This window comes from Lemur catta, chromosome 1, assembly GCF_020740605.2.
Source record: "Lemur catta isolate mLemCat1 chromosome 1, mLemCat1.pri, whole genome shotgun sequence".
NCBI classification, from domain to species: domain Eukaryota; kingdom Metazoa; phylum Chordata; class Mammalia; order Primates; family Lemuridae; genus Lemur; species Lemur catta.
In genome coordinates, this window is record NC_059128.1 from 95,567,609 (window position 1) to 95,593,893 (window position 26,285).

Genomic DNA, 26,285 nt, shown 5'->3' on the forward strand with positions numbered 1-26,285 from the left:
TTTTTGGAAAATAGTTTATTAATTCATTATAGGGACAGATACATGATCAATGCCTTAGCTTAACACTAAAGAATATCATTTGTAAGAAGAAAAAAATGCTGGAAAAATAATTAAATAGTACAGCATAAACTAAATACAGACAGTTTGATTACACTTGTCATGCATCAAGAAAAGGAAGATTTTTAAAAGAGACTCAAAAAACTTAAGGCATCAATGGTAGGTGACAAAGGGATTAATACCCTGTAAAAGGCCAATAGACTCTTTTCTAATAAAAATACTGCTACAAAGACACAAACCTAACACTTCCAAATTACCCAGAGCCCAAATCATATATAATGCTAGTGAGTAATGGCCACTTTCTTATCAACTGTGAGTTATAGGCAGATACCAGATTTATTACTTATTTGCTTTTGAGAAACAATTTTCCACCCAACCTAATGGGTTATAAATTGTCTCATTTGCAGCTATTTAATTTAAACCAGAACCTCAGTGCCTGTTAAACAAGAACATGAAAAATGACTATGTGGTGTAATGCTAAGAGCCTACTGTTAAAACAGCCATTTAATTCAGGGCAGTTTTTTCTTAAAAAAAAAAAAAAATCAAACCAGCAAAATAAAATGAGGCTTTTGACCTTCAGAGCAACGATGAAACATACACGCTGGCGTTAGCCACAGCAACGCTGAATGGTACAGAAATAGTACTAGTGACAATTCTGTCTTTAACGAGATACAAAACCAACATTAATAATCTTTAGTGTTATCATAGGCTGGTTGAAGGAAGGGGAGGAGGTGGAAATGTAGGTGCGGATGTCAAATGTGAGTGACACCCGAGTATAATAAACACAGATGCTTTCAGGGTTTGAGGAAGCTGAAACTCTGCTCAGAGACATTTCACCATTTGAAAAAAAAAAAAAAAAGGAAAGATGGACTGGTTATTTCTAATCTGGCCCAGAAGCCAGAGTTAACTCTTGACGTGCCGATCAGTTAAAAAGATGCAATTAGGGAGCAAAGACCCCCACATTCTATGCTCCTGTGAGAGCGCCAAGGTGAAAAATCAGATAAATGGCATTGTTTTCACTACACAGGAAATAGAAGTCAAGCCGGCAGGTCAACAGAAAATGACTTCAGCATTCCATTTAAAGAAAAAAATGAGATGCGCCAACCATCCTTTTTCTGTGCAAAGACCTCCCTTCTAGCACCCCAGAGAATGGGGTTCTTCTCACCCCTACCCCAGATCAGGTCACATTCAAGGCTCACAGGGTGGGCAGTGGCTTCCCTAACTGCCACTCCCCTTCTCCCCCTCTAGTTTCTGTAGGGAAGAAAGGTGTGAAATCATCTCCATCCAGCAAACCTGCCTCCCTGCATGGAAGGGAGGGATCATTTTATTCTGAACCTCTGGGTCACAGTCCCCCTTCTCTGTCTCAGAAATTCCCCTGTGTGACTTGGATTCATCACCACCAAGGAGAACCCTCCCATCCCAATCCCAAGGAGACAGGTGCAGGGAAGCCAGAAGGTCTTCTCCAAACCTGCACTGAGGGTGGGAAGTCTGCCCGGGGAGGAGGCAAGTGGCAGCTCGGAGAGACGGGAGTGGGGGACAGGAGGGTGACAGCCAAGGTGAATGGTGGCAGACACAGGAGTGGCACGATGGCCTTGAAGCAGACATGAGGTAGTCACGTTGTTAGGAAAGGGTGCAGAGATTGAACTCAGGCAGGAGAACAGAATGACACGGTCTGGGAGAGGCATGAGAGACAGCAGCGAAAGGGAACCAGGAGAGAGGACAGGGAAGAGCATGGGGAGGAAGGGAGGGCACTAGAGCTGGGAGAGCAAGTTGGCAGGGAGACAGGCCACCAGAGTAGTGGAGGGCAAGGAAGGAGGGGAGAGAGAACTTCCTAAATGACAAAATGAAACACAGAGTTGCTCTGAGGGGAGCCAGGCTCACCCTCTCAGTTTGGGCACCGGGGAGATGGGAGGTGACGCAGCTAAAGTGCCAGGCCTCTTGAGCCTACTCACACTCGACCCAGCCGGTCAGGAACGCGGCTGGGGCTGTCTGTCAGACAGGCATTGGAGACACTCTCAGAGTGTGTAATAAAAGGCTGGGCGACAAAGCAGCTGGGGACTGACCACTCTGGGGCACTGTCCTGACCTGGAGGATCAATCAGACCATAGTGACCAATGCCTAGGCCAAAGTTTCCCAGCTCACTAACCAGTACACACACATGTGCTTCACATGTGTGTATATCACATGTAGCTGTGTCTCATATGTCTCTCACATATCATGTACGTGTCGCAAAGAAGTATGGGGGGAGCGAATAATCCATTTCTTCCTCTCCCCCCAGCCAAAGCACCCTGGGAGGCTCCGAAGGGCTTGATGATGTATCTGCAGGCAGACATGTATACACGCGTGACCATGCATGTCACATCCTGGGATCCACACCAGCCCATCCCAAACCGCACCCTCTAGGGGTGCTAAGCAGAGGAGGAGACTGAGGCTCTGGGCAGGCCTGGGCTGGCTCCTAGAGGGCAGGGGGCTTTGGGCTGGCAGCTGTTTCCAGGGGCCTCCTCCAGAGCCTCACGGGGCTGGAGGTCAGGGTAGGTGCAGGAAGCACTGGCTGCCTCTGGGAGGCAGGTCAGTCTGTCTGGCCCAGTGGCTGCCTGCTCACACCCTCCCGGTTCCCTGTCCAGCCAGTCTGTCCCCGGCCCTGCCTCCCCAACACTTGAGATGAGATCAGGAGCCTCGGAAGGCAGGGGATCCTCAGGCTCTAGGTCTTGGAGATGGAGGTCGGGGTTCCCCTTGGACGCACTAAAGTCAGAGTGGACAATGACTTCGGCCTCCACCTGGTTCCTGCAGGCTGGGGGTGGCTTCTTCCTCCCATTACCCTGCCCAGGGCAGAGAACACAAAGACAAGGTGACCATTACTAAGAGTGGGCATCAGAAGAATGACCAACATCTATGCGGTGGAGAGAAACTGACCCTCCATTGGAGTATATATCACACGGGAGTTGGTAAAGGACACACAGGAACTGTCCTACCAGAGATGATGTTGAGACTCACGTGAAGGCAGGAAAAAAATAGACTACAACCCATTTGCCCTTGCCCAGGAGTTCCAGAAGTGCCCGACTCAGTCAGGGGCTCCGTGAAGAGGAGGAAGGGCTGAATGTACTCAGGCCAGGCCCAGATCCACAGGAATTCTGCTGTGGCTCACTTGGGTCTGAGTACAGGAGGGACTGTCCCCAACCCAGGTGAAGCAGGGTCCTGCAAACTGGCCTGCCCTCCACCTGCTCAACCTTTGGAGGCTGCAAGGGTCTCCTGGCCAGGCTTCTAACTCCAGGGAAGTTACCACCGACAGGTCTCCAGAGAATTCACTACTTTCTCTTCACAAGCGTGGGGACCCTTCCCTCCTGTCCCACCCCTTCCTCCCAGGACACTGACCTTTATGGCATCGTACACCAGAGCCTGCAGCAACAGCGTCTGCCCAGTTCCAGCAGGGGGCAGCAGGGCCCGGGTCAGAGCGGGCCTGGGGCCTGCCTGGGGCAGCTCACAGCCTGCCCAGGTACCTGCCCAGCTCGGCCCTCCTGGCGGAGCCCAGGAGATCTGCACAGGGGAAGGAAGGGGACACTGAGGAGCACGACCAGCAATGGCTGGGAGAGGGAGGCATAAGGGAGGGGAGTGGCTGCGGCTATGGGGAAGCAGGGCCCAGACTCGGCCCCTGGCTTTCTCCCTCCAGACCGGTTTCCCTCCCTCCTTGAGGCGCAGGGGAGAAGCCCAGGAAGGGCTGAGGGTCGGTGGGGGAGAGTGGAGGATGCAGTCCTCCTGCAGATGAGCCTGGCCCCAGGCTCTGCGAGGCCTGAGGGGCCCAAGCCAGGTGGGCTCTCCTTTGCCACAGAGGCAGGCAGAGGGCGAGGCCAGGACTGGGCAGAGTCGGACGGGAAGTGCAACCACTGCCGATACGGAGGGGACGTGTGCTGCAGGGGCCTCGCCTTATCCCGGCTACAGCCACGCTGACCAGCCTCTTCTCCCCTCATTGGGAGGCCTCCCTAGCTCCCGGGATGAGGAGGGATCTGAGTGTTCTGGCCACCCTGAGTCACCTGCAGATACCTATTGGGTGGCCCCCCCTATGTGAGAACCAGGCTGACCTACTCTGCCAGGATCGGAGGCCCACCTGCTTCCCTGCCCTGCCAGCCCTCTCACGGAGGGGGCCGAGGGGCCTTCTCTTCGCAGCCGGCCCAGAAGAGGGCTCACGGTCACGCCCTGTGCTCTGGCACCCCCTGGCGTCCTGCGTGGGGATCAGCCTCAGAGTGGGCTCTGACTTACCTTCCTCTTGGAGTGACACCTGCCATCAGAAACACTGCCACCAATAAGGCTGTGTACTTCAGCCCTGTCCTCCATGTCTGAGGGAGGGGGAGACCAGTCCTGGGGACGGGGCTGTACGAGGGACTCCAGTTCATGGGCAGCTGGGGGGCTGGGAGGGCCAAGCCGGGCTCTGGAGTACAGTGCAGGGTTTCCAGCGGTGGCCGCAGAGGACAGGCCCGGGAGGGCTTCCCTAGAAGGGAAGATGGAAAACGAGGCACAGTGGTCAACGAGTTGGGGATGGGGGCAAGACTCGGACCTAGTCCAGCCTGCGTCTCTAGGCAGGTTCCTGCCCATCTCTGGGACTTGGTTTCCCCCAGTCTGTGCAATGAGTAGGAAACTCTGCTATTGTTCAGAATGGCCTGCACTGTGAACGGAGCCTTATTCCCTCGGCTCCAGGCATCTGAAGATTTGCTCCCCCCCACCTTTTTAAGATGCTGGCAGCTACAGAGGAAGTGGGAGAAGGCAGCTCTGCCTGGCCTTGCTGAAGGGGGTAGGCTGGGGCTCCCCTAAATCCACCCCCCATTCTCATGAGTACATCGCCCCGATGCCTTTGTCCACGAGTCCTAGCAAGTCTCGGCCACTTTCCCTGTTCTGATGCCACTCTGCAGCCCTTCCTGGGAATCTCCCCTCTCTGAGGGCAGGCTTGCCCCCTGCCCACCTGTGGGGGCTGCGGCGCAGGCCGGCACACACGCAGGCCAGGAGGCAGAGGAGGCCCAGGCAGACACCCACGATGATGCCCGTGACTGAGTGCAGGTCCAAGGAGTCTGGTGGGGGACGGAGGGGACAGAGCAGGTCAAGGACAGAGAAAGGGCACAGGCGCCGTATTGTAGATCAGGACTCCTCGTAGCTTCTTCAGGAGCCCCCTGGCCCGAGTCTCACCTTTGGATGCCTATGATCTTCTGACTCAAGGACAAGTCGGGCCTGCGACCTCACAGGGACTACTACCACCTCTCTCTCTGACTGTCCTCCACAACACGTCTAGAAGTTGTGGTCTCTCCTCATCAAACTGGCCTTTCGGTGAAACACACCTCTTGCCTGCTCAGGGTGTGCACCATGTGCAGCTGCAGGGGGCCCATGCTTGGAAGGGCTCTGTGCTGGGTTTAATACTCTGCTGTCGCTATCTTGGGCTTAAGTGATCCTCCCACCTCAGCCTCCCAAGTAGCTAGGACAACAGGCACGTGCTACCACGTCCAGCTAATTTTTCTTACTTTTTGTAGAGACAGGATCTCACTATGTTGCCCAGGCTGGTCTCGAACTTCTGGCCTCCAGTGATTCTCCCACCTCGGCTTCCCAAATTGCTGGGATTACAGGCGTGGGTTCTTACCCATTTTTAAAATAAAGAGCCTCGCATTTTCATTCTGCCCTAGGCCCTGCAAATTATATAGCCAGGGCTGCTGCCCCTCTTGGCCCCATAAAGCTCGTCACCTCACCAAGCCACTCCACCCATCAAAGCAATCTCCCAAAGAGACTGGTCTCTAAAGCAAGCCATTCCCCCGTGAATCTGCGTCTGACCTCTCAGCCAAATCACCACTGAACCGCACCTGTTCCCCCTTCAGGCTTCCCCTGTCCCCACCAAACCAGGAGGGCAGCTGTGCAAAACAATGGAAGTGTAGTTGTGCCTAGAGGCAGGGCTTAGAAGTCAACCTCAGGGGCCTCCGGGGACCCAGGGCTGCCCCAGGATGGACCCCACTCCTTCCTCGCTGCCCTCTTACCCGAGAGCTTCTCCTGAAGAGTGATCACATCCTGCAGGCGGGAGAAGGGTCCAGGCCCCACCTCTGTGCGCGCCCCCATCTTGAAGAAGTACCTAGTGTCGCTCTCCAGGCCGTGTACCTCAGCACTGAAGATGTTTCCTGGGGGTGAGGGAAGCAGGGACAGCCGGATGGGGGACAGGGTCGGGGTGGGGTGCAGGGGTAGGCAGGGTCGCAGAACCGAGAGAGTCTGCTCCTCTCACGCAGGCAGTAGCTTCTGCCTGCTCCTCCCAGGAGCCCCTAGAACAAACCTCAGCACCACTCTCATTGCCAACCCAGCCACTGGAGAGGCTGGAAGGGGGAAAGGCTGGGAAGCTCCTGCTCGGATCCCCGGGACAGGCCCCTCACCCTCTGTGGTGAGCAGGGTCCACTGGTGCTCGGGCTGGGTGTGGTTGTTGCTGTAGAGGATCAGATACTCCACGATCTCGCCATTGGGCTCTGCAGGGGGGCACCAGTGCAGCCGCACAGCGGACGGTGTCAGGGGGCTCAGGCGCAGGTCAGACGGGGGCGTTGAGGGCCCTGGGGTGCAAGGGAAGAGACAGGGAGAGACAGGGTCACCGAGAGACCCAGCTCTGGGGGCAGCTGGAAGACAGGGCATGAGGACGTGGCCTCCCTTTTTCCTCCTTCACTGGAACAAACCACAAAGCAAAGATGAGGTCTGGTCTCCAGTTGGGGGATTTCTGGAAAACGGGGGTGGGGGTGGGGTTACCACCATTCCTCCCCTTCTTGAAACTCTTCTGCACTCAGCTCGGCCCGAACCTTGGGGCTCTGAGGGATGTTTCAGAAAAGCGGGCCGCTGGGGCAAGAAGGAGTCAGGCAAAGACGGGTGGAGGGCAAGGGGGCCAGGGGCCACTCACGGTCAGGCAGGGTGGAGCGCTCTACCACGGAGCCGAAAGGCCCGTCCACGTCCACGCCGTGGGACTGTACCGCAAACTCGTATTTGGTGAATGGCTTCAGCCCGCCAATGAGGATGTCTTCTCCTGAACTACTGAGGCAAGAAACGTGACTAGTGCTCTCAGCACACTCTCCGAGCAGGGCAGATGCCTCCAAATCTACTCCCCAGCCCTCGGCCCCAGCCCCTACCCTGGGAAGGGAAGCTGCTCCCTGGCATGGGGGCCACAGACATCACCCAGGGGACCTACAGAGAGGTGTGGATGTATGCTGCTCCATGTCCAATCTCCAAGTCAGGCCCCCTCCTCTAGGAAGCCTTCCTGGATTAATCCAAGTTATTCTCCACCCAAGGAACCGTCTCTGATGCATCTTTTCCTGGGCTTCATTTTGCCTTAGAGCAGTTGTATATATCAGCTCCTCAGGCTCTGTCTCCCCAGCTGACAGGGGCAGGGGTGTCTGAGGACAGCGGCAGAGCTCCCTTTCCCATCAGATCGGGAGCCCTCTGCGGTTGGAGAAACAGGTCTGTCCTGCTCACATTCTCCAAAGGTTGAGCACAGAGCTCGGTTGTGAGGGGCTGGGCTCTCCGTTTCCACCTGCTACCATCTGGTAAGAGCTGGGCCCCGTGCAGACCCTCAGTTTCCCCCCCAAGTAACAGGTGAGCTGTGACATGTTCCTGAATCCCAGGCTCGCTCTCCTCATCAGCACCTGCTGCTGCGCCCCTGCCCCACCTGCTCTTCCTCCCCCGCCAGCGACAGCGTTAGTCCTCTTCCCCACCTGGTGTAGTAGGTGACCAGAGAGGCATTCCTGAGCCCCCAGGGGCTGAAGCGCACGGTGTAGTTGACAATCTTGACTGTGGTGAAGTCCGGCTTTTTCCACCGAAGCCAGATGGACGTGGAGCTGTTTGATTCTGCATGGACGTGGGCTGGGGGCAAGGGCGGACCCCTCTGGATCGGCAGGTCTGGAAGGTGAAAATTAGAGTGTGGGGAAGGGAAAGAGGACACTCGTTCCTAAATACGTACAGTGGTTTACAGTTCCCAAGGCTCTTTCTTTGACCCTCTTTTTTGATCCCGTGAGTTGGGTGGCATCATTCCCACTTTGCAGATAAGGAAAGTGAACTTCCAAGAATTTAAGTGATTTTTGCCAAGGTCATACCTATAGCAGACTGTGGCACGCTAGTACGTAAGAGTGTACCATAGAGAGAAGCAGCAAATCATGGCAATTAAGAGCACAGACTCCAGAACCAGGCTGCTTTGGTTCAAATTCCAGCTGTGCAACTTACTAGCTGTGTGACCCTGGAGGAATTACTTAACCTCTCTGTGCCATCATTCCCTAGTTTGTAAGTGGAGCTGATGATCGTACCTACCTCATGGGGTTGTTATGAGGATTAAATTAGTTAATATTTGTAAAGTAGATAGGAAAAGTGTCTGGTATATAGTAAATACTATATGATGATAAGTGTTTATTACATAAACATAACATAAACTCCATGAGAGTAGGTACCTTATTTGTGTTGTCCACCACTAAATTCCCAGATCAGAGCTGGCACATAGTGGACACCCAGTAAAATATCTGCTGAATGAATAAATGAACAAACTGGAATTGGAGCCAGGTTTCATGGCTTCTGGTGAGTGCTCTTTCCACGTGGTTGAAAAGCAGCCTGGGAAGCATCACAATGGGCCACTGAGGTGCCAACACAGGGCCGCAAGGCAGTGGAAAGACTTTTGCCCGGGAGCCAGGAATTCTGGTTCTAGTTTAGGCTCCATGCGACCTTGGACAAGTCCCTTTGCCTTCTGAGCCTCAGTTTCCCAGGAGGCCACATAGGGATACCTTCCCTGCCTAGAGGCATAATCTGATAGCGTGGTGTAGGCAGGTGTTTTAAAAAAAATTGTTTTAAGGCCAAACTTGGGGTTAGGAGTTACTGACCAACCATGGGGTTTCTCTCTGTTCAGACTTTCTAAGTTAGCACTGTTCGTGGATGATGAAAATAAGGTAGCAAGTAGGCCTAACAGATAGTGCACAAACTAGAACTTCCCTCTATGATACAGGGTGTCTGGAGCTAGAAGAGGGCCAGGAGAGGAGGGCCATCCCCCGACCCTAGAAGAATGGGCTTGGGGGTGAGCTGAGGCTACTAGGCTTCCTGCCCCCCAGGCTAGCCCGGGGAAAGGGAAAGGAGGCAGCTCACAGAGCCCTTAACTGCGCCCTCCCCGCCTTCTTCCCCGGCCACCCTCACCTGGCGTGGGAGCCTTCTCTGTCTTGCCCTTCCACACTGCCGCGTAGCCATCCTCATGTTTGTTGAATGCCACAAGCTTCACTTCGTACAGCCGGCCAGGGACTGGGGAAGGTCACAGGGCTCAATGGCCAGAGGGACCTCTGGGGTCACTCTCCCATCACAAAGAGCATTCCGTCTCTCACTCCTGTGCACAGCTTGTCCGGTGCCGCTGAAGCTATGTCCCGCTTTCTCCCTTCCCCCCAGCCCTCCTCACCTAGCTGGGTCAGCTCATACTGCTTCACTTTCTTCTTGAGCCGGACGGGGCCCACATCCCAAGCCTGGTCTCCACGGCCCCCCAGGGGGCGATCACCGTTGGCCTCCTCCTCGGCCCCCACCTCCCGCCAGTATAGTTTGTAGCCAGAGATCTGGGTAGGGTGAGGAGGCGGCTGCCATGACACGACCAGGGACTCCATCCTTGCCTGCACCTTCAACTCTGCAGGGGCAAAAGGGACTGAGGGCAGGGGAGGATGGGGAAAAAGGAGGAAGAGAATGGGGGATAGGAGAAGGGGGCCAGGAATGGGAGTGGGGGCAGAGGCACAGGGAAGAAGCAGGAAGATGGCATCAGTGAGAGCCTTGCCGGCGTTCTCCCAATGTGTCACCACTCGGCCACCACCCTAAGTGCCCGGCCTGGGCTCGGTCTGGAAGTGAACTCACTATTCTGTAAGCACAGGGTGAGGGAAATGCAGAGGCATCTCCTGGGGATTTGCGAAAGGGTCAGCAAGGAGCACCTCCAGGGCGGGGCTGACAGTGCCTAGCACAGAGCTGGCCTCTATAAACCTCCTCAAGGAACAAATGCAGGCAACAGGTTGCTGAGGCTGGGAGGGAGGGGTGCAGCCATTAGAGTGGGGAGCCCCACTTGGAGCCCAAGAGCGGAGGGCTTACTATATGTCAGACCCTGTTCTAAGCACTTTGTACATGGACTATAACTTTATTCTCACAACCCTCTAAAACAGTGAAAATACTACTGTTCTCATTTTATGGATAAGAAAACTGAGGCTCAGAGCAGTAATTTGCCCATTGTCACACAGAGTGTGTGTGCCAGGTTTTGTCTGCATTTAAGCACTCTGATTGTTTGCCATTGATTGGGTCTCTCAACAAAAACAATTATCATCATTGACACAGCTACTATATTTTTTTAAATAATTTTTTTTAAAAATGTGGAATGCTTCACGAATTTTCCTGTCATCCTTGCGCAGGGGCCATGCTAATCTTCTCTGTATCTTTCCAATTTTAGTGTAGGTGCTACCAAAGTGAGCACTACACACAGCCACTATTTAAACGTGCTAAGCACTTCACTTACAATACATTGTAATCCTCACGCCAGCCTCAGCAGTAAATGAAGCCTCAGATTTGTGAATGGTTTGTCCAAGGTCACATAGCAAATAAAAGGGACACTAGAGCCCAGCCCTCACCTCTACTCCTGGGCCTCCCTTACCTATCGAGCAGGGGAGCCAAGGAAGTCTCTGATGGGGGGGTGGACGGGCACTGGGTTCCACGGACACATGTACACCCACGCAGCCACACACATACTGCCCGGCCTGTCTCCCCCGACCCCGTACCATGGCTCTGATTGTGCATACTGGGCGTCCGGTGCTGCATCCACTGGGAGGGGGCCCCGAAGCCGGCCCCTGTGCCAGCCGAAATCCGGACTCGATACACCTTGTTTGGCTGAAGTAAGTTCAGCGTAAGCTGGGTTTCATTCCCTGGCACCTCGGTGGAGAAGATCTGATCTGCAGGGACAGCAAATATGGGTTGCTGGGTGACCACCTGAGGACCATGGGCCCTAAACTCCCCTGTGCTGACTCTTCCACCTCAGATCCTGGTTTCTCAGTGCCCATCGGAGACTGAGGCCCTCTCAGGACTGACCCTTCGGTGCCCAGGCAGACTCCATGGCTCCACGGTTGATGCTCCAGCCTCCACCCTCAGCTGACACAGGCCATCCCGCCTTGGCTCATGCTCTGCCCCCATCCCCATGAGCTGTCAATGACCAGGTGCAGGCACAAGGGGCTGGCCAAGAAGGCCATCGAGCGCCACCTGGCTTCCAGATCCCTGACGACCACCCCACACCCACTTCCTTGCCCTTGCCTCCCTGGTAGCCCTCACCCTGGCCCCCCAGCCACTCTCCTGCCCCTAACTCTTTTTTTTTTTTTTTTTTGAGACAGAGTCTCACTTTGTTGCCCCGGCTAGAGTGAGTGCCGTGGCATCAGCCTAGCTCACAGCAACCTCAGACTCCTGGGCTTAAGCGATCCTACTGCCTCAGCCTCCCGAGTAGCTGGGACTACAGGCATGAGCCACCATGCCCGGCTAATTTTTTTTTTTGTATATATATTTTTAGTTGGCCAGATAATTTCTTTCTATTTTTTTAGTAGAGACGGGGTCTCACTCTTGCTCAGGCTGGTCTCGAACTCCTGACCTCGAGCGATCCACCCGCCTTGGCCTCCCAGAGCTAGGATTACAGGCGTGAGCCACCGCGCCCGGCCTTGCCCCTAACTCTTTATCCCTTTCATGACCCCTCCCCCAGATGACCTACTTCTGCCCTAGCACACCCACCCAATGTCCCACCCTCCCCATCCCCACAAGCACACCTTCTGCCTCCCATCCCTCCTCTGCTTGGTGAGCTGGAAGGGACTCCAGGGATCACCTAGGCTACCTGCCTCATTTCCCAGATAAGGAAACCGAGGCAGGGACTCAATAGGATCACATGCTGCAGATGTAGAGGAGGTGGGGCTAGAAGCCAGGCCTCCCTCTGTCTCTCCCTAGCCCTTTGTCTTCCCTTTCCACTCCTGCTGCCTCTGCCCCAGCCTGCATTCATCATCCCTGCCCCACCACTCAGCTCAACTTCCTGACGCTCCCACGCTGCTCAGGTCTCCAGCGGCCCTGACCAACCTTTCACGCTGACCATTCCCAAGCATGCCTGCACCCTGCCCCCACTCACCTTCCTTTCCCAAACCATACTCTATCTTGTACTTCACCACCTGCCCGTTGCTCAGGCTGGGGGGCAGCGGCAGCCATGCCACCCTGATGTCCGAGGGGTTGGGGCTGGACAGGGAGAGCTGGGGTGCTGCACTGGGGACTGAGACAGAAGAACATCAGCGTGAGCTCCGCTCCACCAACGTGGAAGGTGAGGCTCAGGAGTGGTCTATGACTTGCCCAAGTCACTGAGCAAGTCAGAAGTAGGCCAGGACCAGGATCTGAGGGAGGAAAGGGAGCCTCTCAGGGGAGCCCCAAGATGGAAGATGAGGGGACATTTTTCCCACCCTGAAACTGGAAAGTTTGGGGGCATAATCTTCCACATCCAATGAGTTAAGGTCACTGGTCCCTAACCCAACTGGATGGTACATAGGTGTCAAGAAGAACTGCCTGGTATGGGGAATCACAACACCTCGGCTCAAGTCTCAGCTGTACTACTGACCTCGGGCAAGTCACTCTCATTTTCTGGGCCTCAGTTTCTCCAACTGTAAACTGGGGAAAAGAACCCCTGCCCATGCTCTTACAGGGCACAAAAGATGACATGAGGCAGGTAAAGGTGCCCTTACACTGGTAAAGACGAGGTGAGCTACCACCCCCCAGGGAGTTCTCTGGGCCCCAAGCTGCCCACTGCAGGTCCACTGGCCCTACCGTCGTCCAGCGTGTGGACCAGTGCTGGGGTGGAGGTGCGGCTGGCCCCCAGCTGGGAGTAGGCCACCACGTAGAACTCATAATCCGTGTTGGGTTCCAGGTCTCGAACCTGTAGCTCGGTGGTGTCATTGTTCACTGCAAACTGGTACTCCACATTGTCCATGCCTGGGATGGTGACACAGGGGACAAGGGGACTGTCATAGGGCCACAATCAGCTCTGGCTGGTTGGAGTCTGTCTAGGAATCCTTCATATGGACCTGGTCTCTGAAATGGTCCATTTACGGCTAAATCATCCCTGATAATCTGAGCTGGACAGTATAAATTCCCTCAGCTTCTCATCTCACTGTATGAATTCCTCCACTGGTTAGGAAGTTCTTTCTGGTATCTAACTGAAATGACTCCTGCTGCAGTTAGTTAACTGGGGTGGGAGGTGGCTCTAGAACCACCAAGGCGTTTTCCCCAGAAGAAGCATCCTTTCGCCTCTCTCCCATAACCACCACTACCGAGGGGAAGGAAGCAGTGCCCACACGTGGATTCCACACCAGGCTGAAGACTAACCCTGTACCCAGGCAGGTCTCTCCCGTGGGCTCCTACCCCAGCCCAGCCCCAAAGGTACCCACCAGGCCACCCTTCAGTCATCCAGCCCTTACTCCTCCCCGCTGCGCCCTGCCTTTGCCGGGGCATCTGGGGCCCAGGGCGGACGTACCCCGTGCCTTCTGGTAGTGGAGGGAGAAGCCAATGATCTGTTCGCTGTGCAGCTCGGGCCGCTGCCAGGCCACCAACACAGCAGAGCTGCTCAGCGGTCTGGCCGTGACCTGCGTGGGGGCGCTGGGCAGCCCCTCGCGCACCACTACGGCCAGCGACGCTGCGGCACACGCGGTTCCCGCACTGTTCTCAGCCACGCACTGGTAGTAGCCGGCGTCCTGCAGGCCGATCTGCGTGATGACCAGGCTGCCGCCGCCACCCTGGACCTTGACACGCCCGTTGGGCCGCAGCGGCGCCCCGTCGTGCAGCCAGCGCAGCGCCGGCCGCGGCTCCCCAGACGCGCGGCACACAAACCGCGCTGTGCTCGCTCGCGTCCGCGACAGCGCCTCGGGCGCCTGCGAGATGGCAGGGGCCGCTACGGGCGGGAGGGGCGACGCTGACCGCGGGCTCCAGCCACTGGGGGCTCTGCCCCCCCCGCCCCCCTTTCCAATCACTCAACCTCCCCCTGATTCACCCCTCCCCAAACTGCTCTAATTCAACGCCCATCAGCCCCTTCCCCTCCCCCATTTACCCCAGCCCCACAATGACCATTCTCTTTCTCTCCCTGAATTGTCCCCAGGCCCCCTGGGCCTCCTCCAGGTTCTAACCCCACCCCCACTTACCCACCTCCTTCCCCCCTACCCTCAACGTCTCCACCCCTACCAGGTTTACCCTCTCCATTACCCTGAGCAACCCTGTCCCTCGGTTTTCTTGGAACCACCCAGATCACTCCGCTATCTCCCCCAATAACTTCAGTCCCACGTCTCCCCCCAGTTACCTAGGTCCCACCCCTCTCCAGCCCCCAGTCACCCAAGCCAGGCTAATCACCACTCTCCTCCCATCCCTGACTCAACGCCCCCCCTCCACCCTCCAATTACCTCGTGTATCCCAATCCACCCGCCCCGCCTCCCTAGCGCTCCTCCCAGGCGCTCGTCCTCCCCAGCCCTACCCCTTTTCATCCTCCAGGATCACGCCTCAGTCCCTCTAACACACCCCGTTCTCCCCCCAGCCCCAGCTAACCCGCTCCATCCGGTCTGCCCCCCACCTGCTCCCTCCAGCCGTCACCCCGCCTTACCCAGCACGCGGAGCTCGGCCGCCGCAGTGGCGAAGTCGCGCGTGCGGGGCTTGTTCGCGCGACAGACGTAGACGCCCGAGTGCCGGGGATGCGCGCTGGCGATCAGCAGGTTGGTGCGGCCCAGGACGATGACATCCGTGGAGATGGGCTTCCCGTCTGGGGAAGGAGAGGGAGTTGTGCTGGAGGGGACGCTAGGGACTGGGACGGTATCCACTCTCCGAATTTCAGAACCCTCTACACGCGAGTAAAGTGGACACGACAGTCCCTGGCTGGAATCTCAGTTCCTCTTCTTGCCAGCACGGTGACGCTCGGAGCCCTACCGTCCGGTCTGTAATGGGAGGAGGTCCCCACCGAAAGGGCTTCTGCCAGGTGGAAGGAATAAAGTCTGCCAGAACCCCTGGCACAGCGCAGGGGTACAATAGGTGCTCAGGACACTAGTCAGTTATTACTGTTACCGTTATTATTAAATTAATTTCTCTCAAGAAGTACACACTCCTTACCTATGGTCTCGGGGCAGTACTATGATGAAGATAGGGCTGGTAAGGTCTCACCAAACCAAAGATTTGAATATGCACAGAGACTTTTATCGTGATGTGAAATGAAAAACATTTTGAAAGCCCTTGCCTTGTGGACAAGACTAGAAAATCCACAGAAGAAATGCAAATGGCTTAGAAATACAAAAACAGCGTTCAACTTCATGTAATCGAAGAAACGCACATCAAACCACAAATGTTAATTTTCACCCAGCAAATTGGGAATGTTTTTAAAAACAGTAAATTGCAATGCTGGAGAAAGGGCCATAAAGGAGCTCTACGTCGACCTTGAAGCCAGGGATTCCACTTATGGGATTCTGTCCTGGGGAGATGGTCAGAATTACAGGCAAGCGTTTGTGGACAGGGCACATCGCTGCAGTGTTAACTGTACCTTAGAAATCCAACAGTAGAAACTGGCAAATTACATTTTATAATAGTTATTAAATACATTTAAATGATGGAGCATTAGGTTAGTCATTAAAATCCTTTTTGAAAGAGTTTTAAAGATGAGGAAATGTTTATGATAAATGGTTGAATGAAAATAGGACTTGGAACTATAAATACAGCATGCTTTCTCAGTTTGGGGAAAAAATGCACATATGCATAGGGAAAAAAACCTGGAAGATAATATGCTCACATATGTTAATTTGTATCTCTGAGTGGTAGATGTTTTCCATTTGTTTTTTTCCTGGTTTTCTACAATCAACACGTACTACATGTGCAGCGGGAAAACAAAATCAAACCCAAAAACCCACGCCCCTTCCCTGTCTTAATGGAGCAAATTCCCAGACAGAGAGAGCAGTGCCTGGGGTCAGGGAAGAAGCTCCTTTCTAGATCTTCTCTTCCTAGGTGTCAGGGTCCTCTGGGACTGTGATTCTCAAATCTTTATGTAGGGACCTTGTCAATATACAGAGGCCTAGGGCAGGGCCCCATATTTTGCGTGTCTAACTACCCTTAGGTAGTAGATCCAAAGACCACACTTTCAGTAGCAAGCACCTAGGGCACTTGTTAAGCATTAAGACTCCTAGATCATGACTCTCCAGGGCTAAAGGGAGGCAGTCTGCAGTTTTAGCAATCTCCCTGAGTGATTCTGATGCATGGCTAGGAACTGAGAAGTATTGATATTTTTATAGAACTTCTGGGTGATAGCACAAGCTTACCCCGGTAGTATGAGGGTCCTGCTGGCCCCAGGATCCCCCTAACTAGGTGGTGTCACAAGTCCAGTGAGAAGGTCGAGGTCAGAGAGGTTCATGAAGATACCAGCACTATTCAATTTCATCAGATCAGTAGTGGGTACATAGTTGTTCAGGGTATTATTTTTCTTTAAACTGTATATATTCATTATATACTCTTTTGAATGTGAGATATAAACAAAAAGGAGGAGGTATAGAGTAATAGAAGGGAAGGAAGTCAGGGAAGGAATAGAAGTCAGGGAAGAAGGGGTAAAGAGAGCTTACTTGTGCCATCAACTTGGGACAAGTCACTTCTTATTGGCAAATGGAAACAAAAATAACCCCCTGGCTTCCTTTCTACAGGACTCTGGGGAGTGGTGTACCAGAAAGAGAACAGGTTCTAAAGCTTGGGTCCCAGCACGCCACCTGCCTCTTTCAGCCTCAGTCATCTGCCCAGTGGAAATAATCGTTGTGGCCCCTCCCCTTCTGAAAGGGCTCTTGGAGGCTCTGCCAGGAGAAGGGGTGTGAACGTGCTCAGGAGACTGCAAAGTGACACTTGGCCCAGCTCTCTCATTACCCCGATAGCATCTCCAGTAACTCAGTCCTACCCGGCACTTCTCACCTTGCAGCCTGATGCTGTCAAGCCTCTCTTCATGGGTGTGTGTTTCTCTCCCTCACCCAGACTGTGAGTTCAGAGGGCTGGGTCCTTGCCTCTCTCATCTGTGTTGTTCTGTTTGTTTGTTTGCTTTTCAGAGATGGGGGTCTAGCTCTGTAGTCCGGGCTGGAGTACAGTGGCACGATCACAGCTCACTGCAGCATCGAACTCCTGGGCTCAGGGGATTCTCCTGCCTCAGCCTCCCAAGTAGCTGGGACTATAGGCATGCCCCACCACACCCATCTAATTTTTTCATTTTTAGGGATAGATGGGGGTCTCACTATGTTGCCCAGGCTGGTCTTGAACTCCTGGGCTCAAATGATCCTCCTGCCTCAGTCTCCCGAGTGACTGGGATTTGCAACTGTGAGCCACCCCACCCAGCTCATCAGTGTATTTTGTTCACTGTGACCAGCACGCAGCAGCACGCCGGGGTGGGCCAGGAGCCGGCTTTCTAGTTACACAGACCAGCAGTAGGATCCTGGTTCCACCTGACTTGCTGGCTGTGTGGCCCCTTTCCAGGTCTCAAACACTCACTCACAATACTGTTGTGAGGAACAGAAGTAAGTGGGGAACCTAGCCCAGTGCAGCCCTCAGCTAAGTTGCAATAACGGTTTTGTGAGTGGCAGCCCCAAAGTGCTTTGTGAAGGAAACATGCTACACTGATGGGTGATTGAGTTTGTCCAGGTTCCCCACGCAGCCTCCCACCTTGCTGCCCACGACACCTAGGCCTGGGATAGGCTCTGCCACACCAGCCTGGTGACGGCCACCCATGCTCCCTGACTTGGGCGCATGTGAGATGCCACGCCCTCCCCTCCTCCTGCCCCTTCCTCGCCACTCACCCTGTCGGACCCAGGACACAAAAGGGGTGGGGTCAGCAGAGGCCACACATTCCATCACCACACTCTGGCCAGACACCACAGTGGTGTTCTCTGGGGCTGCCACGATGACCACGTCCTGCCCCCTGGTGGATGCCAGGGACCCTGGAGAGAAGACAGGCCCCAGGCAGCCTTACCGTTAGGCGTCTTCACACACAGTACCTCACCTGATGCTCACAGTAACCTGGGGAGGCGGGTGCAGCAGGGAGCAGCAGGGGTTCCATCTGACAGACGGGGAAAGTAGCCACAAAATTCAGCAGAGCTGGGATGGGACCTCAGAGCTCTTTCTCTTGGAGTCAGGAGAACGGCCTAGCCTCTTACTCAGCACCAGAGAAATGACTGGACAGACCCACACCTACCCGCTACTTCCCTCCCAAGTGCAACCCGTCCTCTAGGCAGAGGGCTGGCAGGGTCATGGATGGAGCACTGGACTTGCAGTCAACAGTCATAGTTTCTAGTTCCAGCACCGCCATTAACGTGCTGTGTGACCTTAGGCAAAGCCCTTCCCCAGTGGGCCTTGGGTTCCAGTGAGGAAAAGGCAGGGGGTAGGCTTGCGTTGCTGCCTGCGCGGCAGCTCCCTGAACGCTGATGCCCGGCCAAGTTCTTAGTGTGGCCCTGGCCCCCAGGGCAGAATGGTGAATACCTCATTTGTCCAGCAGATGGAGGCAGAGATCCCAGGCACAGGCGGGAGAGGGACCCAGACTGGGAGCAGCCCGCCTGCCTAGCCCAGGAGGAAGCCGGGAAGGGGTGGGGACAAGGAGGGGCAGGTGGGAGGGCAGGTGCGTGGCCAAGGGCAGAGAGGGAGGGGCCCTTGGGGAGCCTCGGAAGTGAGATCTGTCGAGCACTTGCCAGGTGCCAGGCACTTTCCATTCTTATCTCAGGGATGCTTACAACCTCTCTGAGCTAGACATTTGATAAGGAGCCCAGGGTCGCGCAGGTGGTGGGCAGAGAAGCCAGGATTCAAACCAGGTCTCTCCGCCCCCAAAGCCTGTGCCCTGCCTACCCTATCACACTGGGGCAGGAGCTTTTCAAAGAAACAGAGAGAAGGACAGGAGGGCTAGGTCACTGCAAGCAGAGAGGGACGAATCTCCCAGTGCCTGGAGCCCTTGGGGCTCACAGAGGGGCAGGAAAGGGGTAGGGACCAGGGCTTCAGGCCATGGACACCCCTCCTCAGATGCCTCGCCTCCGCCTGTCCCCAGCCTTGGATGCGCCATCCAACCCAAGAGAACCCTGCACTAAGAGTCCAGAGTCTTAGGTTCCAGCACCAGTTCTATCCCCAATTTGCTGGATGGGGGCACTGCCCTCTCTGGGCTTCACTGCCTCACCTGTCCATGGGACTAACCCTGTCACCTATCTGAAGGTAGAGCCCCCCCAGCCCTGAGGTGGCTGACTCCAGAAACCCCTACGTTCCCCCACCCAACCAGCCCCCTTACCTCTGCAGGCCACACTGAGGAGGGCCTGCTGGCTGAAGCGCTGGCGGGCTGAGTTGGTGGCCACACAGCGGTAGGAGCCCTTGTCACTCTCCTGAACATCCAGGATCTGAAGGACGCCATTGGGAAGAGTGATAAACCTTGGGAAGAGGTGAGAGTGCAACTGTGAGGTGGGCAGGGGGCCCACAGGGAGGCTGGTTCATCATAAAAGAAATGCAAATCACAACCATAAGGTAGCATTTTCACGTATTAGAGTGGTGAAAATACAAAGGTCTAATAACACCCCGTGTGGATGAGGGAATGCCGAGAAGTCACTCCTGCCTTGCCGGTGGCCATGCCAATACCGTCTTTCCAGGGTACGTTGGTGATATCTCAACATCAAAACTACATGGACCTTTTGACCCAGCAATGCCACTTCTAGGACTCTATCCCACAGATATTCTCAAACATGTGCACAAAATCTTATGTCAAATGATATTAATTCCAGCGCTGTCTGTAATAGAAAAGACTGGAAACAACTCAAGCATCCATCTGTAGAGTGGGAACTGGCTAAATTGGTTTGGGTACATTCATATACTGGAACGCTAGGCAGCTATTAAAAAGGAGTGTTCCACGTGTGCTGACAGAGGGTGATCTTCAAAATGTGTTTTAGTGCAAAACATATGTATGGACATGTACACTTATATGTTTGCATATGCACTGAATGTCCCTGGTAATGATGGTTGTCTCTGGGAAGGAGACCTGGGATCTTGGGAGCTAAGGGTGGGAGGGTCTTTTTATTATATAACCTTCTATACTGTTTAAATTTTTCTACTTTCTGCCTGTATTATCAATATATCCTTCCTCCCTTGATAAAATACCCCTTATGCAAGATGTCTGTAAGTAATGGCAAATAAAATTACAAAAAGAAAAAAAAAATACCCTTTATTTACACTATCTCATCTGACCCTCAAAACACACCCAAGAGATAGAGACGCCTTCATTTTACTGGAGACAAAACTGAGGCTCAGAGGGAGTAGGGTATTTTCCTGGGTCTCATAGCTAGAGCATAGTTAAAACCTGAACCCAAGCCTTCTGGTGTCAAATGCCATGCTCATCCCACCTGCCGCTTCTGCAGCCATTAGATGGCCCGGTATGCCCGTGGAAGGGATACGGTCCCCAGCAGGCCCTGGTCAGCATGTACGTCATGTAGGAGGGGCCTGATGGATGAGGGTGGTATTCTCTGCTCTCTTGCTGAACGGGTTAGAAAGATCCAGAGACCCTGCTTGAGAGACAATGTAATCCAAGGCAGGGAGATTTCCACAGGGGCTGGGATGGTGGGGAGCAGAGCGGCTGGGGCCCGAGCATAGAGTGAGGGGGTTCCCCTGAATCCCCCAAATGGGATCCCTGCCGGGTCAGCTCCAGGTTGAGAGTCGTCGTTTGTCAACAGGGCAAATGGTGCTGGCCTCTGGGATACACGCTGGGCCAGGGTCAGGGAAGGAATGGGGCAGCTATGTGCTTGGTGGAGATCCCTTAGCTCCTGGGCAAGTGGGGTCTGAGAAAATCTAAACATGGGAGAAAGGAAGTGTTGAGGGAGAAAGGGTACTGGGAGAGAATTCTGGACACGGGCTTGGACACCTGCTGTGGCACAAAGACTTAGAGAAAAAACATAAACCTGCATCACTCTTTTCCTCATCCCCATGGCAAACCCACCTCTGCCCCCAGCCTGTTACCCTCAGTGCCAACAGCTGCCTACATAAGTGCTGGGGCAGAGGGGAGAAAGGGTCAGGGAGGCTAGGGGTAGTCAGAGGGAAAACCCCAGGCCAGGAGCCAGCCTGCTGCTGTGGAAAAATGAATGGAAAAGGACAAGTGGGGAAGGACAAGCAGGACCCATCTGGGAAACAATTCCCTGCCCCCATCCAGGTCTGCTCCACCTAATAAGCGCTGGCTCCAAGACCCCTCTTCCTCTGCCCTTCCTCCCTCAGTCTAGCCGGCTATGCTGCCAGGAGCCGCCCACACTTCCTAACCCCAAAGTTCTTTGGTCTTTCCAGGGAAGTAGGGCTCCAAGTACCCAAGAGCTAATGCCTCCTTTGACAAACAACATCTCCTTAACTACGTGTGCTGAATGAATGAACGAATACCTTTCCCCAGACCCGGTGCTGTTGCTGTAGTCAATAGAGGTGAGGTGGAACCACTCCTAGGGTTCATCTAAAATCTTTTCTGTTTTGTTAAAATGTGTTTTTAGAAGCTCTGTCCTTGGAAGGATGTCCAAGATATATTGGTTAGTGGGGGGAATAAAGTCACAAAACAGTGCTTATGAAGCAATTCTATTTTTGGAAAATAGATAAATGATAGGTTAGGATATGCACAGAAAAAGTCAACGGTGGCAAGGCTTGCATAATTCATGAAGGTTTTCTCTGGGAGTGGGATTACTGAGGACTCATTTATTGTGCCTAAAAAAATTTTTTTTTACAATGAATATGTATTGGTTTGGAAATATAAAATTTCTTAATTTAAATTTTTAATAGTATGTGCCCCATTACACTTTGTTTTGTAACTCTGGGCTCTAACATAGAAGCACTGTGGCATGGTAGAGAGAACTGGTTCTGCTGTATGTGATTTTAACAAGTGACATTACATATTTGGGCTATAGTTTTCTCATCTGAAAAATGGGTTAAATAATTCCTGTCCTGCCTACTTCACGACCCCGACTCTCTTCATGTCTGATGAGCTCACATTAGATAATGGACATAAATATATCTATGAGTCCCAGGCTCACAGTGGTGCAAACCATATCCATATATCAAAAGACTGAAGGGTACACTCTAAATGCTAACAGCTATGTTCCCTTGGTAGGTGACTTTTCTTCCCTTTCTGTAAAGTTGGTATATTTCACCATTTTAAAATAAATTCAAATTTCAAATACAACCAAAGCTACTTATAGAATGAAAAACAACCTCTATGCAAAAGGAAGGAGTTCTTTTTTTTCCAAGCCCCAGCCCTAAGTCTGCTGCCCCTTACCCCCCGCACCCCCGAAAGTCCACTTGGGCCCAGGGAGTCAAGAACACAGAAGAAATGACATAGCTGCTCTGAATTTCCCAAGGACCATGGAGCCCCCACCCTAAGCCCTTGAGAGACCCACCCAGGGAAAGGGGACACTAGCCGAGGGTCACATGAGGCTGACAGACATGGTGGACAATGGGAGAGGGTTGGGCAGAAGACTGGATGAGGGAGCCCATGTCATTTAAGTCCATCAGTTCCACGTTTCTCAAAATGTGAGTGAATGGTGATAGCAAAATGATTTCAAATGGATCAGATACACATTTTTTATTCTAGTAGTTATGTGTTTATTTTTATGGCTATCCTCTATTTATGGCAAGTGTTGCTGGTTTTCCATTTCTATGTTCCCTTTTAATATGTGTTAAAGTTACAAAAGAGCAAATTGATGTAAGCAAAAGTATTAAGTGATTGTGTAAATGGTATAAGGATGGTCAAGCTTATGAAGGTGGTTTGTGAGTGCCTGGAATTTGGAAAACATTGTTCTCACTGGTTACTGGTTCCCATAGAAGGAAAATTATCCCCTAGATTATCCTGTAGTATTAGAAATTAGTGTAAGTACCAGGGAATTGCCTTGGGGTCCAGTCTTCACCATTAGTTCCAAAATAGGCACATACACCCTGACACAGTGTGTTTATTAGCTGCACATGTGCACACACCACAGCAAGGCATGTGGTCTCCTTCAAACCACTGGGCTGAGCTTATGAATAGCATATTTGTACATGCACTATATCTGGGCATGTGTAAAAATACATACCTTGGACATAATCAAGTTGCTGTTTTAGACGTTTCTTTATTCCCCCCACACAATGTGCTGGGACATGTGAGCCGAGCTTATTTATAGATGAGGATCACTTTTCAGAGGACTTGGGGGCAAACACTCCCAGAGTCCAGGAACTGGCAGCTCTGGGCTCCTGGGTGAGGCCTGTGGCTTCATAGGATGACGCCTGAACTAGATATTGGAGGGCAGGTCTGAAACCCACTGGTTTGCTGAGAAACTTTGGGGAAGAAACGTCTCTGCTCTGAGCCACAGCTGGACTATAGATCTTTAAAACCTACCTGCAGCACAAACTTCTTCAGACCCTGAACCTTCCCCACCCAACCACCAAATGACGCCTGTGTGTCATCCATACCAGGGCTCCAGAGCCTGACACTCTGGGTACTAACTGTGTGACCTGGGGCAAATTACTTCTGTCTCTGATCCTCAGTTCCCTCATTTAACGATCCGGATAGTATTAATAATATCTACCACATTCATATGCACAGATCTGGAAGGATGTTTGTTTTGTGTGAAATGAAAAAAAAAATTAAAGTTGTAATATAATCTCATTTTTGTTTTGAACAAAAGATGATTGAATGAAAAACCTAGTATGAAAAATACAATCTAAATTTGTAAAGAGAATATTTATAAATATATAGGGAGAAAGTACAGAAGGATAGACATCAAAGCTAACAGCAGTTTTCTATAGGCTATAGGATAATGGGTAATTTTTATCTCTTCCTTTTTAATTGTATGAGTTTTTAAAATGCATCTGCTAGGAATATAAATTAAAAGTAAATAGAGGAAAATATGCAAAATAAGAAATCCCTACCCTGAAGGATGACGGGAAGGATTAAATGAGAAAATGTACATAAAAGGCTTAACACAGTGCCTGGCCCAAGGTAAACTCTCGTTACGTGGTGCCTGTTGTGACTTTCAACATGGAAGATGTTTCTGCTCTCTCCCTCTGTCCCACCTTCTCTGGGGGCTGTCAGGAGTAAGCTCTCTCCTGGTTCTCTCTTGCCCCCTCATCTGCTCTGGGTTCATGGGATTCTCCGAAAGCACCCATCAAACTGTGGTGAGAGCCCCACGTTTAGAAAGGCACAGAACTTAAACTGTCAGCACTGGAAATGCTGGGTCCCAGGGTTCACTCCTTAGACGGCTCATTCATGGGATGTTAATAGGGCTGCTGCAAAAGGGGTCTGTGGGCACATGAGCCTGGGAAGTGCTTGGCCAGACAAGTGCCATAGGTTTTTCAGTGCAGGACTTCTCAGGGTCTTGCCAACTCCAGGAGGGAATTTGACAGGCAGTTTCCTGACCTTATTTGATCATAGAATGTTTTTTTTCAAGAAGCACTTAAAGGGACTAATGTTCTACAAAAACCACACTTTGGGAAATCATGGTCTAATTCAGTCCTTTCATTTTACAGATGGGGAGAATACGGCTGGGTGAGAAGTGACTTGCTGAGGACCAGCCCGGCTAACCCATCACCAAAGTCAACAGGATCGCTCATGACGGACCTCTCGCCCTTCTTCCTCCCTCACAACTGTCCTGTGGCTTTTCTACCCAGAAGTTTCTTTTACACCTTCTACCTGTACCTACCCAATAAGCAAAGGTCAGAGGAGCTGGGACAACTCAACACAGTCAAGAGGTTGGTTCCAGGGGAAGGAGATCTGGAGAATGGTGCTTCAGAACCTACGGAACCCAACTTTCACCCAGGAGAGAAGGAGAAAAAATTGTCTGGTAACTACAGCTAAACAGATGTAGGGAGAGGACTGCGGGGTGGCTGGGAAAGGGCTTTGGAGCCACGTTTCCAAAGATACGTAAGAATATGCAGGGTGATGACCGAGTCATGAGACCTGCTCAGATACCATAGATGCAAATGAGCCTCAGGGTTTCTGGTCACACCAAGTGCACATCTGAACCTACTCAAGAAGCCACAATAGGGATCGAGTCCTGGGTCTAGCCTCTGCTTCTCTTCCACCCTGGAAAGTCCTCCCTGGGAGTGCTCCACCTACCCACTGCCTTCACGGGGTGAGAGGAGGGTGAAAAGAAAAGACCTCTACAGCCCACTGTCAGATGGCTGCACCCCACTGGATGGAATTGAGAGAGGAAGAGAAGTTACGCATCTACGGTGGCAAGTCCGGAGGAACCCTAAAAAGAAAAAAACCCTCCCAGCAGCCTCAGGGCCCTGAACAAACAGCCAGCGTTCTGCCAGTGTGGCTTTGGATAAACCACAGCTCCTCTCTGGCCCTCTGTCTCCTCAGTAAGCTAGTGGTTGCACGAGATGTGCTCTGAAAAGCTCCACCACTACCCTCCCACCCAAGCTCCACAGCCTGGTGATGGCTTTCCTCCCACGGAGCAAAACTGCTTGTCTAACTTCTCTTTGGGACTGGAAATGAGCTGGGAGTCAGGCAGTGGTTGACTCTCAAGTCAGTGCAGGCGACTGGAGCCACGTTGACTCCAAGAATCCCAGTTCTGGGCACATCCCAGAGCCCTCTCTGACCTGCCTACTGGGACCCACTTCCCCAGGGGACACTCACCGAGGCTCCTCAGACAATGTCACCTGGTCCTTCTCCCAAGTAATGGTGGGGGCTGGCAGCCCTTCGATGTGGCACTGAAAGCGAGCTGTCCCGTTCTCCTCCACCGTCTGAGCCTCCGGGTGCAGAGAGAAGTCTGCGAGTGCTGGGGATGAGGACAGTGAGACACAGGCAGGGACAGGAGACGAGCACAACAGAGAGGCCACAGTGAACGCAGGCAGTGAAACACACACACACAGCAGAGCAAATTCAGACCAAGAGAGACAGAGTTGGGGAGAGGAGGCCAAGGGATAAGAAGTGGTGATTATTGGCCAGATGCTGCCCCCAGAATGAATTCCAGAGACCCCTGCTCAAAATCATCATCACGGTCAAATTACAGTAAGATGCACACTGTTTCTGGCCTGGAAATTATTTCCTGGTCATCTGTGCCTCCTGAGAGCTCCCCAGCGGGTGGGCTGGACAGTGGGTCTTGACTCCACACTCTATCTCTGTGCAGATGGGGGCTCCCTGAGGAAGCACCTCTGTACCCTGACACTCCTACAAGCCTCTCTGGCAGGCTTCCTGGAGGAGAGCACAACTCCAGACTCCA

General features: G+C 52.9%; 1 protein-coding gene and 1 non-coding gene across 2 annotated transcripts in view; both read right to left on the bottom strand.

The window, feature by feature from the left end:
* IGDCC4 (immunoglobulin superfamily DCC subclass member 4) overlaps positions 1–26,285 on the bottom strand; it is a 36,576-nt gene continuing 10,291 nt past the window's right edge. Inside the window, exons 3-20 of the mRNA XM_045541071.1 lie at positions 25,700–25,841; positions 19,364–19,500; positions 17,895–18,035; positions 14,696–14,851; positions 13,583–13,996; positions 12,877–13,041; positions 12,194–12,331; positions 10,818–10,988; positions 9,473–9,709; positions 9,220–9,321; positions 7,764–7,947; positions 6,956–7,083; positions 6,447–6,617; positions 6,063–6,200; positions 5,009–5,114; positions 4,312–4,540; positions 3,430–3,591; positions 1–2,876 (exon numbers count right to left, since the gene is read on the bottom strand). Of these exons, the coding sequence (XP_045397027.1) occupies positions 2,466–2,876; positions 3,430–3,591; positions 4,312–4,540; positions 5,009–5,114; positions 6,063–6,200; positions 6,447–6,617; positions 6,956–7,083; positions 7,764–7,947; positions 9,220–9,321; positions 9,473–9,709; positions 10,818–10,988; positions 12,194–12,331; positions 12,877–13,041; positions 13,583–13,996; positions 14,696–14,851; positions 17,895–18,035; positions 19,364–19,500; positions 25,700–25,841 (3,332 nt within the window). The 3' untranslated portion in view covers positions 1–2,465. The remainder of the gene's footprint in view (positions 2,877–3,429; positions 3,592–4,311; positions 4,541–5,008; positions 5,115–6,062; positions 6,201–6,446; positions 6,618–6,955; positions 7,084–7,763; positions 7,948–9,219; positions 9,322–9,472; positions 9,710–10,817; positions 10,989–12,193; positions 12,332–12,876; positions 13,042–13,582; positions 13,997–14,695; positions 14,852–17,894; positions 18,036–19,363; positions 19,501–25,699; positions 25,842–26,285) is intronic.
* On the bottom strand, positions 10,410–10,516 carry LOC123631073. Its single transcript, XR_006732950.1, has one exon. It is a non-coding gene; the product is annotated as a U6 spliceosomal RNA (small nuclear RNA).